This window comes from Nipponia nippon, unplaced genomic scaffold (genome assembly GCF_047370975.1).
Source record: "Nipponia nippon isolate SJK-2023a ecotype South Korea unplaced genomic scaffold, ASM4737097v1 scaffold_1, whole genome shotgun sequence".
Taxonomy (NCBI): domain Eukaryota; kingdom Metazoa; phylum Chordata; class Aves; order Pelecaniformes; family Threskiornithidae; genus Nipponia; species Nipponia nippon.
Genome location: NW_028262290.1, coordinates 142634436 through 142652501, shown reverse-complemented (window position 1 = coordinate 142652501; position 18066 = coordinate 142634436). Strand labels below are relative to the sequence as shown.

Here is an 18066-nt window from a genome sequence, read left to right as displayed (position 1 = left end):
GTAGTAGAGGAAATAATTCACTCAGCAAAGTCAACAGGAGATTAACGGCAGACCTAGATATGGAACCTTGATCTTCTAATGCACAGCTGCATCCTACACATTCGACTACACAATCCTGCAGTTTTATGAGATTTAACTTTACCTCAAGAACAGAGTTTGCTGAAATGTCTCTTCACACCAAAAGATGTGTCCTCAGTCAAAACAGAAATCCTCTCTACATCAAGTCTACTTTTCAAACATATTTCTTAGCATTTTTAAGACTTAATACGTGTGAATTAATACTCTCAGAAGTAAGGTACTATAGCCTTGATGTCTCAAATGGTATTTGTTACCAATGGAAGAGGTAGATGTGATAAAAATGCAATATAAGCCTGTTTGGGGCAGAAAACTGTTAAGTAAATATTTTCACAGTTGATTGCAGGTTTTTGAGGATGGACATTTGCCATTTGCCAAGGGCAGCAAAATCCCTGTAGTCAAATTGCACAGTGTAGCTTTCATCCCAGTTTTTAAAAGCTTCTCTTATGAAGAAGGTGCACAGCGAGCAAATGGAGCTTTGCAATATGATCTTTGGAACAGTCGGCCAACAAATGGCATGTGACCTAAGCTTATAATTTACAGACCAAGTTGCCCAATTTATGTATGTTATGTATACATTTGTCATTCAAAACACAAGCAACAGAACTTAAAACCACTTAAGCCACAATGAAAGTAATTCTAGTGCTGGTTTTTTTCATAAGCTGAAAAACTTTGAATACATGCAACTTCAGAAAGTATCTGGGCACCAAGCAAAAAAAAAAATATAACCCAGTTTGTTCAGCACTAACTGCTTGCAGACCTATAAGCGTTGTCATTAAAATTCCTCTCAAGTGCTTAATAAAAAATCTTGTTCCATCCAGTGTAGGCCCAGATACAAGACAACCGCTGAGAATGTTCACAGAAACAAATGTTTAAGGAGAACATGGAAGGGCTAGTAAAATTATGAAAGGAATGGAGATGTGTGTACATGGATGGATGACAAGCATCAAACACCAGCTCCAAGACTGGCAGCTGCATTGTCACACTAGGTGAATACATGATAATGACCTACAGGTCCTGCCTTTGTATGACCTGTGTTCCCATGAATGCAACTCAGGATGTTGTGGATGTCAAAGTGGTCATTGCATTTTCCAAATCAGGGTCCCATTCTATGCTAGGCTATATTTTTGCTATCACTTCAGAGTTGTATATGGGATGAACTTCTACAAAATGCAGAATGTGGATGGGTACATGCGGTATGGTGTATTTTCCTTTTGATGGAAGAACTGTATAGCATATGGGAGTACTAAACATGATATGCATCTTACTGATTTCTGAAGAAGGCAGGTATGAAATCGAGGGGTATAGCACGCAAGCTGGGACGAATGAAAATAAGAACTGTGTTGGTTAGAGTTGGAGCCATAAAGGTTTCTTTCTTGTTTCTGTTATCAATCACTTCTTTTCCTATAAAAGCTCTCTGGACATTCAGACAGCTATCTTAGCATTTAATAAATTTATTCACTTATTCAAATGTTTCTTTGAAAGTTAGATATTACTTATTAATGAAAACTGACGTTGATATCAACAGTGCCTGCAGTCAAAGACTTGGGATATGTGCATATCCAAAGTTGCGTATGTGCAACTTGTCCAAAGTGTATCCAAACCTTGTGAAGGGCAGCTGAAGCGAGCAGCCCAGCAGAGTGCCTGTGACCACACAGCGAGGTGTCACATTTTGCTGCAGCCTCGCCCGGATACCCAGCTCTTCCTCCAGGCATAAACCCAGCCAAGGGCCTGGTATTCCCGGATAGTTTGGTGTTGGTGGACTCAGCCACACTCCCATCCTGGAGACAGCACTTCAGAATACAACCGCACGTGCATCAGGTGTACGTGTATCCCCATAGCAGCAGCTGTGCTCGCAGCTGAGGATGCCGTAGCAAAGCTAGGGATGAAAACTGTGAGCAAGTAGAGATCCAGATCCCCTTATGCTTCTGTCCCTGCTCTTATTTTCCAGGCGCTAGCCATCCATTTTGTATCAGTCTATGTACAGAAAAGACTTTCCTCCGCTTCCCCACAGCCAGGCTACCCCAGGCAGGGCTGTCCCATCTTCGCTAGGGTTTGTCATGGTGGTCCGTCGTGGTGGATGTTTTCACGATCAGAAGTTACAGATCGACCTGCCTTTCTCCTCCAGCTCCGCAGCAAGTGGGAAAAGCCCAGCCTCTGCACTGCACATGGGTGGGGAAACGGCCTTCTCGCAGAGGAAGCGTTTACTGGCAGGGCATGAAATGGCATTACTGGTAGCGGGGAGGAGGGTATAAAACAGGGCTGTCGCGGCAGGGATGTACAGATGCAGCACCGGAACGAGGCAGGAGCGGCAGGGCTGGGGCCTGCAGGCCGCGGCGGTGCACGGGGCGCGCAGCGGGCCCGGGTCCCGACACCGGCGGTCCCCACAGGCCGGCGGGACCCCGCTGCCCCGCGGGGGGTGCGGGCAGGCGGAGCGGGCGCGGCTCGGCGGGCGGGGGACACAGGCCTGGCCGCGGCGGGCCTGGGCCCCGGCGCCGGGAGGTGGCGCCGCCCCGCTCCCATGGCAACGGCGCGGGGCCGCGCTGCTGCTGCCGGTGGGTGGGCGAGCGGGCGGCGGCGGCGGCGGGCGGGCACCATGGCCTCCCTGGCCGAGCCCCCCGCCTCACGGGCGCCCTCTCGCTCCCCGGCGCTGTCGCCGGCCCCCGGCCCCTCTCGCTGCGGCGGGGAGCGGCGCAGGAACGCCTCGGACGCCGGCGCGGACCTCGGCGCCGTCCAGGTGAGCTCACCCGCAGCCAGGAGGCAGCCGCCGGCCCCGCCGCCTGCAGCCGCCGCCGGCCGGGAGGTGCTGCCCTGGCCTGGCCTGGCCTGGCCTGGCCTGGCCTGGCTTGGCCGCTACGTCGGGCTGAGAACAAGCCCCGGTTTGTGCTTCACGCACAGCCTGGATTTACCGCTGCGGGGATAGATTCATGTTGGTTCAGCGCAGCACTTGTACGTTTTAAGGTTTAAGCACTTTTTAAGCACAGTCTTAAAAAAAAAAAAAAAGTAAAAAGTGTGACTTTTCCAGGATACCCAGTTAAGATCAGTGGATCTGAATCACGTCATCAAACTACTCGAAGATTCAGACTCAGTAAGTAAGCCTGATACCTCGTTATTTCAGTTACACAGATCGTAATGGGGCTTAGAAAAATGTTTTATACAATTACTTTAGTACCCGACCTAAATAAACCAGATGGCACTGGTGGCTGGGGCTACAGCGCACAAAGCTGAAGTATTTGTTCCAGGATTTGAACACTTCTTCTAAAGATGGTCATTGTAATAGAGAATGGTATCAGTGAGGTTTTTATAGTAAAAAAAGAGAGATAACCCAGTACGTCCTCACACAGGCACTTTAAAAAAAAAAAAAAAGACAAAAGCCTGTGCATTTAAAAACTAGAGATGCAAAATTTCTAGCTTATCTGGGAGTTCTTGAGTGCTAAAACCTACGGCTGAGAGACAGAAATACATACAGAGTTACTGAAAGTATGTCAGGAGTTTATGTAATTGTCCGAGTTAACTGCTAACATTTCTCCAAGGAGGTGATTTTAAAGGAAGGAGAAATCTACAAAGGTCAGTGTTGAGGAACAAATATGACTACGTAGGCACACAGGAGAGCATAATCTTCTGGACTTCCACAGGCTGTTTTTGGTCTCCACAAGAAGATTTGGCAGACTAAATTCATTAATCCATCAGTTATTTTTGACCTAAAAACGTAATCATTTATATCCTTAAAACAAGAACTCGATTAAACATACCACATTTTAAGTTAATGCCCCACAGAGAAGTAGTTCATGTCCTTTTTTTCCCCCCTTTTGATACAGAGCTGATAGAATAAACTTACTGACTGAAGAAAAAGGTGCTGGATGATGTTTTTTACTGCTTCTCTAGAGAGTATAAGATGCACGATAAAATGCCCCTAGGATTTTGGGCTTGTAGATTCCTGAAACAACTTTCTGGCCTGCCTCCAGTTGCAGTGCTCTTGCCCAGCGTGGAGGTGCTTAGAAGAGCTGGAATGAATGCTGCATATCACTGACACACCCTGACATATCCTCACTTCAGTTGTTTTCAACTTTGAATTTGCAGACTGTTTTCTAGTGGTGGCAGAGCTCCACTCTAAGCCACTTAGATCTACATTTTCATGTATTTATGTCATGTGTGACATAGGTTTGATTTTCTTAGTTGTCTTTCACGAATCCCAAAGAATTTAAGAGAAAGAGCCCATGCATTTGAACAAAAGATTGAGTTTTAAAAAGCCTCTTCAGTTACAAGAGCGCAGACTCTGTACTTAGAAGTGAGGCTTGATCAAGGAGCTAATCCTGCTGCAAAGCGCTTTCAGCATTTCATTGTGTCTTGTGATTTTTTAATCTGTTTTCCATTTTCATTTAAACTTAAAAGGGGATAAACATAATCATTTAATGTTCTAAGGCAAACTGCAATTAAAACCTGCTTTTCATTCTTTTACTTAAGAAAGATTTGGAAAAAGAGCAGCTGAAAACTCTCAAGAAGGTAGTCAAGCATTTTGAAAACGGGCTTGTATCCTTTTTGCCACTAGAGAATTCTGAAGTCATGGTGGTTTATGTATGATAATGTGCTGACTTTTCAGCAAAGCATGTTATGATGTGCTGTGCTTCCACATGGAGAGCAGTGGTGGTCCACATATGTTCTCATCATTGGCTTTCTTGTGCACACGTAGCCAAGGCTGGTAGGTTAGCAAGATTCTAGATGCTAGATTCATTTGCTACAAAATTCCGCCACTGTATAGTGGTTGAAACTGTTCAAAATGTAATTAATGTACTTTCAACTCAGAGTAGACAGGCCTAATAATTGTCACCACTTAAGAAGCAGCAGATAAAATAGCAATGACTTCCAGTGAGGAGACATTTTAAAGAAAAATAGTCAGGCTAATTTATCTGAAACTTTTTTCATATTTACAGTACAAATTGAAAGGCTTCCAATAATCAGAAGTACTAGGGAGTGTGCGGGCATATGGAAAAATGTGATTAATTTCATACAGTTCAGCTAATTGCCACAGTGATTTAAACTATCACATTACTTCACAACCGAGTTCTGGCTAAGTACTTACAGGCAGTTTCCATGGGTCAGCGGACTGGTAGTAACTTCTCAGTCTCAGTGATCTGTTCAGTTTTGATCTTGTGCCTCTACCCTAAATTAGATAATCTCAATATGTGTTTGGGTCCAGATTTTCAAACTTTAGTTAGTCACTTGGGACTAGAGTAGGAAAGAATTTAAATACCACAAGGCTTAGAAGTGAGTTCAGCTGATAAGAAAGCTAAATCAGATTTGCAAGAGTTGTACTTCAGTAAAAGTAAGGCTGCTTCGAAAAGCATAAGTGTTGACTCATTCTTCAGTTTAGATATCTAACTTTGAAAGCATTGGCCTTGTTTTTTCTTGGTTGTGTCTTTGAAGTATGATGAATACAGTTTTCAACTTTTTCTTCTGATTCATAGCAGCACAAACAATCTGATTTCCTTAACTTTAAATTAAAAGCCCCTTAAGGATTTAGCACAAGTAATCGAAATTCTTAACCTGTGTGCAGAAAAAATGAATGAACAAGAAGCTTTCACTGAGCCTTTATGTGAACTTATTAAATTATGTGGGTAAGTACTTCAGCCCTTCTTTTAGAGATTTAAACACTGCTTTATTAACATGTTCATACATTTTCTAAGGCAACTGACATATCCATACAGCATCTATCTACAAGGCATCTCTATCTGCAAGGTATCTATTATATCACCCTTCCTTTTCATGAACTGTGTTTTCCTTGAATCCGATTTCTGTTGGCCTGAAGGAGGGACCCATTTTATCAGTTCAGTATCTGTGGAGCTACGTATTACATCATTCGAAACTATTGTAATTGGCCCCAGCTTGCTTGGAAGCAAGATTTCCCAAGGTGTCTCATTGCCTACAGTAAGTTGTTCTGGGACTGCTGGCCTCAAAAGATTCAGCAGCTAAGTCCTGCTGAGGTATGTTTTGCTGTTTCAAACCGGCTCTCTAAGTGAGTTTAAAAACCTGAGGTGACACAAAGACACTTCAGTACCTGAAGGTAAGCTTTACAAAATGACAAGCCATATTGCAGAAGAGAAAGAACCACAACAATTGGAGGATTTGGGATTTATAATTAATTTTAAAACGTATTGCATGAACTTTTGGGCATCATTATTGTCGTGCTGTACTTGAAATTATTTGTAGAATAAAATTTAGGTGTAATCTACACTTGTCAGTAGTTTTCTCCTCCTCAATAATTTAATAAAGTTACTTATGGAATGCTTGTAACTACAGTTACTACTGTATTTAATTATAATTGCAGAGAATAAGGAAGAGAAAAATTATGCCAGACAGAAAATGAGTCGCATAGTAAACCAGATATTCAGATAGGTTTTTACATAGCTTGCTCTCAGCTGTTAGGTTTAATAAACATAGAGCTTCTCAGCTGGATCTTTTAGTTCCCTGAGCACCATCAGTTGTACTGCTTTCCTTTGCTGCCACGCAGTGGAGAATGAGAAAGTACATCACGAAGTTTCATTTTCTTCGGTGTTTGGCAGAAGCGTGACAAAACTGAGAATGAGTATAGAAAGTCGATAAAATGTAGTTGTGAGTAAGACTTTTCGTCTCTTACAGCAGTTCAGCAATAATTGTGGTTTCTACAATGAATATATTTTGGAAGATTGCACCCTTGGGTTTTGCTTTAATTTCTGTACTATGGAAATTCCCCCACAATTCACTACTACTTCATATGACAAAGAGAAACCTATAACCAGAGGGAGGGGCTGTTACTTAAAATTTCCTTTCAGATACTAGAACTCCTGTAGTAAAATTTTCCACTCTTTCATAACTGGTTCTGTTTACCTGTCTTCTTCCCACTTTTTTTTCAGTGTCTGTTTCTTTTTTTTTTCCCCCCCCATTTAGTCCACTATTTGCTCTTTCCTTTCTTTTTCTCTGGCTGTGTTTACAGAGGTAAACCTACCGGAAAGCTGCTTCTACACTATGAGTTGCAGAGACCTTAGCATAATATTGAAATGTTTATTGTTAGAGAATTTTTAGCACTTACCTGCTTATGTAATATCTGAGTATTTTGTAAATGTTATTGAATATTTCTTAATATCCTGTTTTTAAAAACAGATTTGTCATTGGGCTATTTGGAGTCAGTTTATTGGTTTTATTTTTATCCATTTCAAGAGGTCTTGCCCAGGGATATGATCCTTTTTTCCCACCTCTGCACATGTCTAGGCATAGTCTAGCTCTGCAATAGCCTGATAGTGCCTAAGTTCCAGGATTTAATTTTCCACATTTAAATGACATTTGTTTATTCAGTATTTCTTACTGCATCAAATATGAATTATGAAAATATTATCTATGAACATGTACCACTAATTGCCAAAATGTAATTGTCAGATTATGGAACTGGAAATTTCAGTGTAGAATCAGCATTGCAAAGAATGTATTTGTCCTGGGAAAAGTGTCCTTATTTGCAAAAAAAGTCAAGGAAGAAGAGAAAAGCTATTGAGCTTTTCTGGTGACTTGATTAAAGTGTTCTTCTGCAGTGTTTTAAGCATAGTTGTAATATTTTTTAATTTCCTTTTTCAGGTTACCATTTCAAAAAAAGAAATCATCTGATGAAATAAGCTATTCTGTGGCAGTTTCAAAATCCATTGCACAACTGGGTGAGTGTAAGCTGATAATGCCACAATAAAGTTATTATTATGCCATAATAAAATTAACTGTACTATTAGCATGATTTTAATTTCTTGTTACTTCCTTAGTAAATGTAAGTAATTTCTTTCAGTTATTCATTCAGTCCTCTGTGCTTTTTAGTATTAGAAACCATTCTTATTTTGCTGTGCAGCTAACCTGCAGATTAGCTAACAGAATTACCTATTTGCCAATGTCAGAAGCTACATGAGATAACTTTATCAGTACAACTGAAGAACTAAACCTGTCTATAGCCTGTTTCGTTTCATTTTGCTCTGAGAAACTGGTATATTACTATAAACACCAAAGTCTGGGATAAGGGGAACGTGTATCATTCCTGCTTTTTTGAAACCAAATGGAAGAAACAAGTGAGAAACAGTAAATCCTGACTCCCAGCTCAAACCTTCAAAACCCAAAAGCCTGAGGCCTATCACCTACAAAGGCAAAATACAAGTCAGTTTAGTGCCATGCCTTACTAGGAGTAGCAATTTCTGACTTCAGCCTCCTGCTGCATCTCAGCCATAAGCTTCTGTCTCTCAGAAATCTCTTCTAAGAGAGCTGTTGAGGAAAAGGTGTCAAAGTCATGTCTTAATGTCACTGGACGTCTTAGTACCAAAATGTCTTTTTACAGCCTTGCATGTCACATTTGTGATTTTCAAAGAAAATACTGCAAGCACTGTAGGTCAAAAAGGATTCAGAATAGAGCAGGAGTGATATATCAGCTCACTTAATGGTCAGATTTAAATGGTAAAGAGGTAGCACGATCAGCCTGTCACACATGAAAAAAAGATCATCCTTGAAATGGGTGAGAAAAAAAATATTTTTAAAAGTCTTTATTTTCACAGGTCCGAGTAGATAGCAGAATGGCCTCCTGGTTTCAGATAGTTCCAGATTGTCTTTAGAGTAGCATGCCCGAAAAGACACTAGAATCTAAAAGATTTTTTATGTCTGTGTTAGGCACTGGTAGGACTCAATGGAATTCTCTTTATCTTATAGAAAAGGATCTCTTTCTGTCATATCATGTCTGCTGGAAGAAGAGTTTCTGACATGGTGATGATGACAACAGCCTAGTGTAGTAGCTTTCTTCTGAATTCCACAACTTCTGGAATAACATCCAGTCTCTTATAAGGGTCTGTAGCCATAGAGCAGAGGAGGTCACTTTTTGATGAACCTTATGCTACTCCTCCAAGACCCCTTTGTCCTCTTCAGTGTCAGAGTCCCTGTCCCTTGAGTACTTTGCAATCAAACTTTGCATGAAATGACAGATTTGTAGGGGGGATGACCAAAGGAAACACTTAGTGTTAGTCTTATACTGTAAATAGCAGTGTTAAGATCACTTTCTAAAAAAATTATAAACTTTGTAAATTACATTTTTTTCTGTTTCTGACAGGTTATTTGATGAGGGTGCCAAGCTCTCAAGTTAGAATACAAATCTGTAAGTGTGTTGTTAGCTTTTATAATATGGAGTTACCGAGAAAACTACTTTCAGGTAAAGCACAGTATTTTCAAGTGTCACAAGAAATCAAGTGTTTATGATCCCAGCTACTTTGAAATGACTCTTTTAATTATCTATGGATTAGTTTTTCTTTATAACTATAGTTACTGTACCTCATATATTAAATATATAGCATTGACAAATGTGCAATTAACACGTTTTTATAGAAATGCATACTCAAAATCTGAAATTAGTTCATCAATGTACAAGGAATTAATTATTACACTTACGGGATTAGGATTAAATAGTATCCAGAAAATGTAAAGTGGTCACAAGTTCTCTGAAACGTGGATAATGGAGGAAGAAAGAGTGGTTAGGATCAGAATTATAAGAAAGGAAATGTAATTTTCAACTTTGTATCTGTAGCCTGGAGAGAAGCAGCTCTGATTTCACTTGTGATGCTTGTGAGGGATAGATCTGAGCCCATCTAAATTCGATTGAGTTCATATTATATGGACACATTTGAGCATAGGCTTTGAATAAATTGTGTGACTTGTCTCTGCAGAAAGAGGCTGATGATGCCTGCATATGAGCTCAAGCATGATCCTCTGGTATTATGGATAGGCGTGCAAACTGTCATCAGTATCCACTACTATTTAGTCCTTTGACCCTTATGATGGTTCCGGAGCCTGTTATCAGGCAAAGTCAGTCATGGATTCCCTCCTAGAGGGGCACAGGATCACGTGCTGTGAGACAGCTCTAGATTTACAAGTAGCCAAGCTACAGATGAACATTTTCACGGTGTGGATCCAGAGTGCAGGTGACGGAGCATGCTGGATGTCCGTGTGCTCCCTTGCTGTGTTCCTACAGCATGGCACTAGTTCCTGTGCCCTCTTGCTAGTTTTCATTTATTTTAGGAGGCCTAAAGAAGCTGCAGCTGCAACAGCCCTCACAAGATTCTAGAAATATGAAAGCATATAAATCTATTTTTATCTTACAAACAAGACACAAATCCTGCAAGCAGCTCTGTGTGTGTTTAGTTGTATATCTGTGAATAGTTCCATCAAGATAAGTGAATGTTAAATATTGAGAGATTTTATTCTTCTCCTCCAGATTTAGAAAATAAGATATGTTATCTCAAAAATGAAGAATGTATTTCAGTCTGATTTTTTTAAGTCAAATTCTTCATCTCTAAGCAGACATGTAAATTGTGTGAAAGTTTGATCCTACAGAGTTCTCTTACCTATAAAGTAATACCAACTTAAAGCCTATCAGAGTTTATGCTTAGTTAAAACTTGTTTCACCATGTGCATTATCTGCATTTATCAATCCTACATTTCATGTCATTTGATAATATATATTTTTTAAGCTACTGAAGATAAACTTTGCTTTCACAAGTTAGCATATATAAATATAAATTTCTTTTCTCAGTGCTTCCCCTTCCCCCTAACTCAGTAATGAAATAGGGATTTGCATATGCATGGACAAAAGTAAAAACAGAGAGACATTAGAAAGTCAAGCTTATAAATCAAAGGTTGGATTCACATATTTTAAGTAATACGATAATAGAAGGCATTAATTCTCTAGTGCATAGGCTACAAAAGACAACTGGGTTCTGCACTAACAACTTATTGCATGACCTGAAGAAGGTTTTTCACCTCTCTAGAACCTTGCTTGTTCTTTCATTCTGTAAATTCTAGGAAGCAATTGGTTTGTTTATATAGCATTTTAGTCTTCTTGAGGGTAAGTCTGTTGGATATGCTTTAGGCACTATTAATACTCAGATATAAGAAAAGCAGCTCTTGTTAGATTTTTTTTTCAATCGGTTTTAGGACTAAGGAAATATGATACTCAGTTCTCAGTTCTTTCCTGAGAAAGGATGAATGTTTTATGAAGTAACCAAAATTCTGAATATTTACTGCATTATAACTAAAGCTATTGTATGCACAGGTTACCAGCCAACAAGTGCAAACTATAAAATTCAGATGGCTGAATTAGGAGGATTAGCAGAAACTCTCGTTTTGTCACTAGCATTAGTTGAAAATCAACTTACTGAGAAGTTGTGGGTTCTTAAAGCTCTCCAGCATCTCTCCAGTTCTGGTTAGTAGAAACTGTTCTTTCAACAATCTCATAACCTCTGGTCTTAGATCATTTGTTCTCTGAACATGCCTAAAACAATTACTGACCTACAGGGAACTAATTCTGCAGATTTTCATAATTTCAGGAGTGAATTGCAGACTTATGATGAAGGCCCAAGCAGCCAGCAGACTCTGTTTGTATCTAAATGGTGTTGATCCCTCAGGACAGCTGGTGTTCCGCTCCTCAGAAATCCTATGGAACCTGTTAGAGAACACCTCAAAAGAAGAAGTTGTTAATCAGCTCAGTAGCTTGGAATGTGTACAGTAAGTGCAGGGAAGCGTTTTATGAATTAATACTGTAATCTAAAGACATCTAAAGCATTGCTATTGTGTAGCATTTTGTTTGAAATTAATCAAGAGAAAATACAAACAGGGAATGGAGGTCTCTCATTAAGTCCTAAGTTTTCAGTGTTAACACATCTGATTCTCCAGAAAGGAAGCACGACTGGATCAAACCTCATAGCCAAGCAGCCCATGATTTAGACCCCTCAGACATCTGTTTCTGTTTCAGCAAGTTAGATAGCACTGTGGCCTGTGAGATGCCAGGAAATGATACATGATCCAAGAGGTGCCTGCCAGGTAGCTTACAAACTCAGTGGCCAGAATCCAGCTAAAAGCACATCCAGTCAACATCAAAACTATTTCATTGTCAAGCCTCTCTTTATTTCATGAACACAGCGATCCACCACCAGTTGTTTCTGTTACAGGGCAAGAGGGAGATCAAGGTGCTCTGCTACATAGTGCAGGAGGTATAGCCCTATCTATTGCTTTGTATGATGAAAAAGTTAATTGCACCATTTTCAGGCTCACATGTTGGGCTCAGTAGGCCAGTATTACTGCACTGTTGAAATGCTTATGTTATCAAATTAGTAGGAAATGCTATGCTATGATACACAAGGCTTAGTTCTGATCCTGTGCTGGAGTAAATAACAGGTTCTCCCTTAGTGAGTTACACTGTTTTAAGATTAGACAATTTCTTCTCAATAATTATTCAACAACATCCAGTTCCATGCTTGAGTAAATACTATGTCTTTCTATTAGTTAATTATAACACATACAGTGGAAGGTGCAGTTTGTAATACATGCACCTTGCGTATATGCTTAAATTGAATGTCTAGTGGTACACATAAGAATCCATTTCATAATAAAGTTTTAAGTTATTTCTCTTGCAATTAAACCCTAAGGCTTTGAAAAGTATGATGCTGAATGAGGATTCATATACCTAGAGCTGTCTAAAATTAGAATATGAAAAGAAAAGGTAAAATGCATTTCCCTTTCCTTTAAGTGCTTTGAAAGAAGTATTTGTAGACCTTCTCATGCATGGTTTCCGGCATTATGATCATCAGCTACGGAATGACCTCTTGGTGATTGCCACATTAGTAGCTGAAAACCCTGCAGCACCTATGATTGTAAGTATTTATAGTTATATTCCAGAGACTAATAACTTCTCCTTTGCTATTATAAACTCAGTATTTTTCCCCAGTAGGGTTCTAATATTTGTTCTACTCTGTCTCCAGTGCTTTCCTCTTTCTTAGATTTGCTGAGCCAGAAACCGTTTTTCTTTCTGCAGCTCCCTTTACCTCAAAGAGGCTTCAAATCTGTAGGTCATTAGCCTGGAGTACTAGCATCAGCATTATTTAATACTTAGAAAATTACACTAACACTATTCATGTGCAAAAATTAACATTAACTCCTGTATTCTTGTACAGATTCTCACATGTGCCATTCTGTTACAAGGAGTTTTGCACTAAATCTCATTTGTAGTTTGAAGATGTAGGAGTACAGGCTATATTCAGATGGCCCAAATTCAACTGAAGTATCTGCGCCTCATAACCAGAACAAGAAGGGTCCTTCAAAAATCAGCTCAGAAGCTCTAAATAAGATGCTGAGAAAATAATTACTTAGATCCAGTTAATAAGAGGCACATAAATTCTTTCTAAGACTAGGTCACATAAATGTAGTCCAGAATGACTATGCCTAAAAAGTAGATGCCTCATTCTTCTATAATATTCCAGAATTTTTATGAGGAAACTGCAGAGAAGTTAACTTTTTATAGATGTTAATATTCTTTTACTCTCTTTTTTTACAGTTGAGACTTAGAACTTCAAATGAAGTTGTGACATACATACTGAATAATTAAGCAATCAAATTCCTGTAGACCTATTGGCTCTTCGGGAATGGATTACTTTCAGGGAATTAATTTTTCAAGTTGAGTAGAAGTTTCCCAATTGGCTGTATTACTAAATAGATAGTCTGTAATGAACTTTACAGATTTTTCATTCAAGCTTTCCATTTTATCACTAACCATTATGAAATGTCTGTTATACTATTGCAGCAACATATTTGATGTTTGAAATGTTCAAATTTTTTATCTGGCTGTAGAAACAGAGCAGTTTTTTCCTACAAGATAAATAACCAGGACACATATTTTTAATTCCTTTTACTACAAGGAAGAAAAATTGTTTCAATGCAAGGAAAAAAACTGAAATGTTTTAATTTAGGTTCTGTATTCTCAGCCTCCCTCGAGATTTTATTTCACTTGTGGAGATAAAGTACAAGGTATAAATATCATGTCGACAAAACCATGAACATTACCATTGAATCCTGCCTTGTAGATAATACCAGAGAAATTTTCATCAGAATGTTCTCTTTTTTTTCTTAATATGCTATCCAAACAACTTTGGAAAACTCAGTCTTGTATTTAACATAATTCAGAAATCAACACAGGAATCTGAGCCTTTGAAAAGTAAAATCATTTTCTCACCACAAGTAAACTGGAAAATTTAAAGTAAAGCTTATAATGATATTAATTATGATTATCGCCGTGTTAGAACAAAACTGTCTGTTTGGTAATTGCTTACTGGTTTCCATCAGAATTTAGCACTGCATTAATCATCAAGGAGAAAACATTAATAAGTTTTAATGTTGTTTTTTATTTAACCGCTTTGCAATGCCTTTGTACAGAGAATATAGATACCATAGAGACAAAAACTAATAGGTAATATAGTTGTGTACTTTACTATTTTCTTTAAAGTTACTTTTGCGATATTTTTCTGATTGTTAAAATCATTTGGGTGTATGCTAATTTCCAGAGCTAGGCTGAAAACACCTGAGCCCAGCTTTTTGGGGATGCATCTAGAAAGCTGCTGCAAAACTAACAGAACTGCTTGATTCTGTGGGGATGTCTGTGTAGGGTTCTGTGAGCTCTGCTCCTTTTGGGACCTGGTGGAAAGCTCTGTGGTGGCTTTGCTGGAGCACTGAGGCCAAGCTAATGTATTTTGTTGCTCAAGAAGAGCAATGTCCTGGTAACCATGGCTTCTAATCACCTCAGAAACAAAGCTCTTTTGCCTCTAGTGTGCTGCATAGACACCCCCTGGCTTTGGTCCTGTCCGTAGTTATATTAGGCATAATTGTCCTTCTGTTAGCTCTCTAGGAGCTGTGAATTTTCTGAATTTTTAATATGTAATATTTGTAAATGCATGTTGCTCATACATGCAGTTTTAATGTGCTTACTTGTAAATGCACTGAAGTTGAATATAAGTGTATTAGTACGCCCAACTGAAGGCACAAAATTGTATGTACTGATGACTCTGTTGTATAAACTTACACATGCACAAATGTGTTTTAAAAAACACAACTCCAACAGTACTGAGAATATGGTTTTCTTGTGTGGTAGATTATAGTAGCGAATACATGTGTTTGGGACTTCCCCATACAAGTTCACACTTGTACTGAATGAGACATGGGTTTAACGAATTGTACCCTTAGGACTGTAGTTAGTTAGTATTGTACAATGTCCAAATGTCTGATCTCTTCTTTGATAAAATTCTGTTTATTCTGCCATGTGATACATTAACCTCTGTGTTCTGCAGAAAAAAGCAAAATTAAAATTAAATCATAAGTCTCAATTTCACTGCAATTTAATTGAATTAATGTATGTTTTTTGAATGCCTATTAGGAAAGTGGATTTGCAAAGCTGTTAATAGTACTTGCAACATTTACTGAAGGTAAGAGATTTCATACTGCATAATTACGCTATTTTTACTTTAATGATGATTTTTTTGTAATTTATCTACAATTTCCTTCATAGTTAAAATTCCCAATCCCTTGGTAAAAGGTCTTAAACTTACCTACTCTTATGAAGACTTCGAGCTGAAGAAGTTACTGTTTAATGTAATAGGAGTCTTATCTAAAGACCCTTGTGCTGTACAGGTAGGTTGTAACAGAACAGAAGATACAGTAAGCAAAAAAAAAAAAAAGTCAAAAGAATCACAGAAATATTATTTAGCTGTCCATCTGGCATAGTCCAGTTGACTAAAATCAGCTGTTCTCCAAATCAAGAATTCATATATAGCTTCAGACCAAGTCCTCCTGTTTGAAAGCAGCATACAGTTTCTATTTTAGAAAAGTTACAAACCTAGACCATGCTAGGAAAATTAGCTGACAAGTGACTGCAAAGCATTATTGAAATACATGTGAAGAACTTTATTAAGTTTAACAAACCACAGTCTGTGGGAATGCTACAGAATATAAACAAAGTTTGTCTGTACTTGTAGCATTCATGACGTACTCTCTCAATAAAAAAGAATTTTCGTAGTGTAGGACAGATAAAGTTGACTCATTGCTTTAGATTTTTCTTACTTGCATGTGAAACCTGTAAGCTAAACCTGTAAGCTGTATCTCTTTCTCTTTGTCTTGACTCTGCAGCTTCTCAGTGAAAATGATGTGATACCAGCTTTGCTTTATTATGTAAAACCAAATCAAAAGCCTGGATTTCATGACTGGTCTGCTGCCCAATATGAAGAATTACAGCTTCATGCAATTGCTATTTTAGCTTCGGTGGCTCCCTTGCTAGTAGATAAATATTTGTCCTGCCAAGCGAATACTCTTCTCCTTGTGTTTCTAGAATGGTGTATAGGCCAAGGTCAGTAGGTGCTCATGGCTTTCATACACAGTAACCTCAAAACACAGCTCAACTGAACTTACTTTCTTTGACAGAAGGGAAAAATGTAAAACTCATGAAGTCAGAATGGTTCTTTTTCAATGGGTCACTTAGGAAACTGATCTTTCTAAATAAAAGACCATAATATTTTTTTTTTCTACTGAAGGATAAACTGGTGCCCCATGCCCTGTGTACCACTATATTGATATTCCTCCAGTTGTGTGAGCAGCCACACATCTCTACTGCCTGTGTTTTAAGCTAGTCAGGTACACTGATTGCAACAAGTCCAACCAGTAACTCCTGCTGTGAGGAGTTAGAGCTGTACACAGTAAGACAGCTTCCAGACTAAAGCTGGCTTGTGGCCATCAGCTGAGATAACTAACAGCAAAAAGGTAACTAACTGCACCCAATTTCATGGACTGGTTTTCTGGGGATGGATAGTTTTCATAATGAAATTGATACATTTTCCTAAGAAGAATTTTTCATTTGGGTCTAATGGAGGTCAAAAGGTTGATATTACATAGAATCATAGAATCATTAAGGTTGGAAAGGACCTCTGAGATCATTGAGTCCAACCTGTTAACCTAACTGCCTGGTCCACCTCTAAACCATGTCCCTAGGCACCATGTCATGTTAGAGAAGATATTTTGAGTTTTGGAGACTGATCATTAACCTAGTAATGTTAAAAAAATTACCACGATTTTAAATGTTCACCAAAATCATACCTTTCTTATGAATGTAAAAAGCATAGCCCTAGACACAAAGGCTTATTACTGGATGGTTTTAAACAAGAAGCCTTTCTAACATTAAGGGATTTTTTGTTTGTTTTTAGCTTGCACTGATAAGCCTTTTTTTTTTCCTGAGCACATTATTATTCTGAACATACACTGTCTGCCAAAAAAAATATTCATTGTGATTGCTTCACAGATCCTTTCTTTGGTCAAGGTAACAGTTTCCATGGAACAGGTGGTCGTGGCAACAAACTCGCACAAATGCGCTACAGCCTGAGAGTGCTGAGATCTGTTGTGTCCCTTTATGATGATGCTGTGAACCTTAATTTGTGTGACCAGGGAGCAATTAGCCAGCTACTGGGTAAAGCACAATTTGCATTGCTGTACTTAAATCAGTACATTTCTGTTGACACTAAGAATGTTCATGCTTTTTTGTGTGCTGTGGTTTTAGTGTGTTACTCCTTTGACTGCTGAAAAACTAAAAAGCCTCAAACAATTAACCCAAGATGTAATTTATTTGATTTTGAATTTTGTTACACTTTAACACACAGACCTGAACAAATTAAGCAAAACAGATATAGCTGTAAAAGCCTAGGTGTTTAATTTCAGAGTGAAAGCTGCCTCTTCTCCCTTTATTATACTGCATTTGTTACATCTTATTTTCATTGTGGTAGCCCCTAGGAACTCCAGCCATGAGTCTTGTTCTACCTAAGTCTGTTATGGTGTCGCTTTCCACAAATCCTCTTTAGAGTAGAAGAAAATTAACAACAATGTACTTTTATATGAATAACATCATGAAGAATAAAAGCAGAATAAAACTTAACAACTGCTCCTGCAATATTAGAGCATTTTCTTGTTCAGTAACACATACCTACTGTTACATTTGGTTTTAAGTTCCAATACACACTGGTTTAAGTTCTTTTCTTACAATAATAAAAAGTTTCCAGTACTCTGAAAGAGTCATACTGGAAAAAATAAAATAGGTAGGATCCTGTGGAATTCAAAGAATATGTTCTAATAGAAAGCCTAGAAATAAAA

At 38.6% G+C, this 18066-nt stretch overlaps 1 protein-coding gene across 6 annotated transcripts in view; it reads left to right on the top strand.

The window, feature by feature from the left end:
• Positions 1-2620: 2620 nt before the first annotated feature.
• The window catches only part of CFAP69 (cilia and flagella associated protein 69), a 28838-nt gene continuing 13392 nt past the window's right edge, over positions 2621-18066 (top strand). The window contains exons 1-13 of one of the 6 annotated variants that reach the window (XM_087775408.1): positions 2621-2812; positions 3101-3163; positions 4540-4605; positions 5581-5690; positions 7678-7754; positions 9173-9271; positions 11168-11317; positions 11442-11619; positions 12641-12764; positions 15314-15362; positions 15446-15567; positions 16063-16279; positions 17225-17389. In XM_087775408.1, the coding sequence (XP_087631534.1) occupies positions 2672-2812; positions 3101-3163; positions 4540-4605; positions 5581-5690; positions 7678-7754; positions 9173-9271; positions 11168-11317; positions 11442-11619; positions 12641-12764; positions 15314-15362; positions 15446-15567; positions 16063-16279; positions 17225-17389 (1561 nt within the window). In that variant the 5' untranslated portion in view covers positions 2621-2671. Of the gene's footprint in view, positions 2813-3100; positions 3164-3909; positions 3929-4539; positions 4606-5580; positions 5691-7677; positions 7755-9172; positions 9272-11167; positions 11318-11441; positions 11620-12640; positions 12765-15313; positions 15363-15445; positions 15568-16062; positions 16280-17224; positions 17390-18066 lie in introns of those variants that run through there. The other 5 variants (XM_087775418.1, XM_087775424.1, XM_087775432.1 and 2 more) reach the window with 5 other exon arrangements.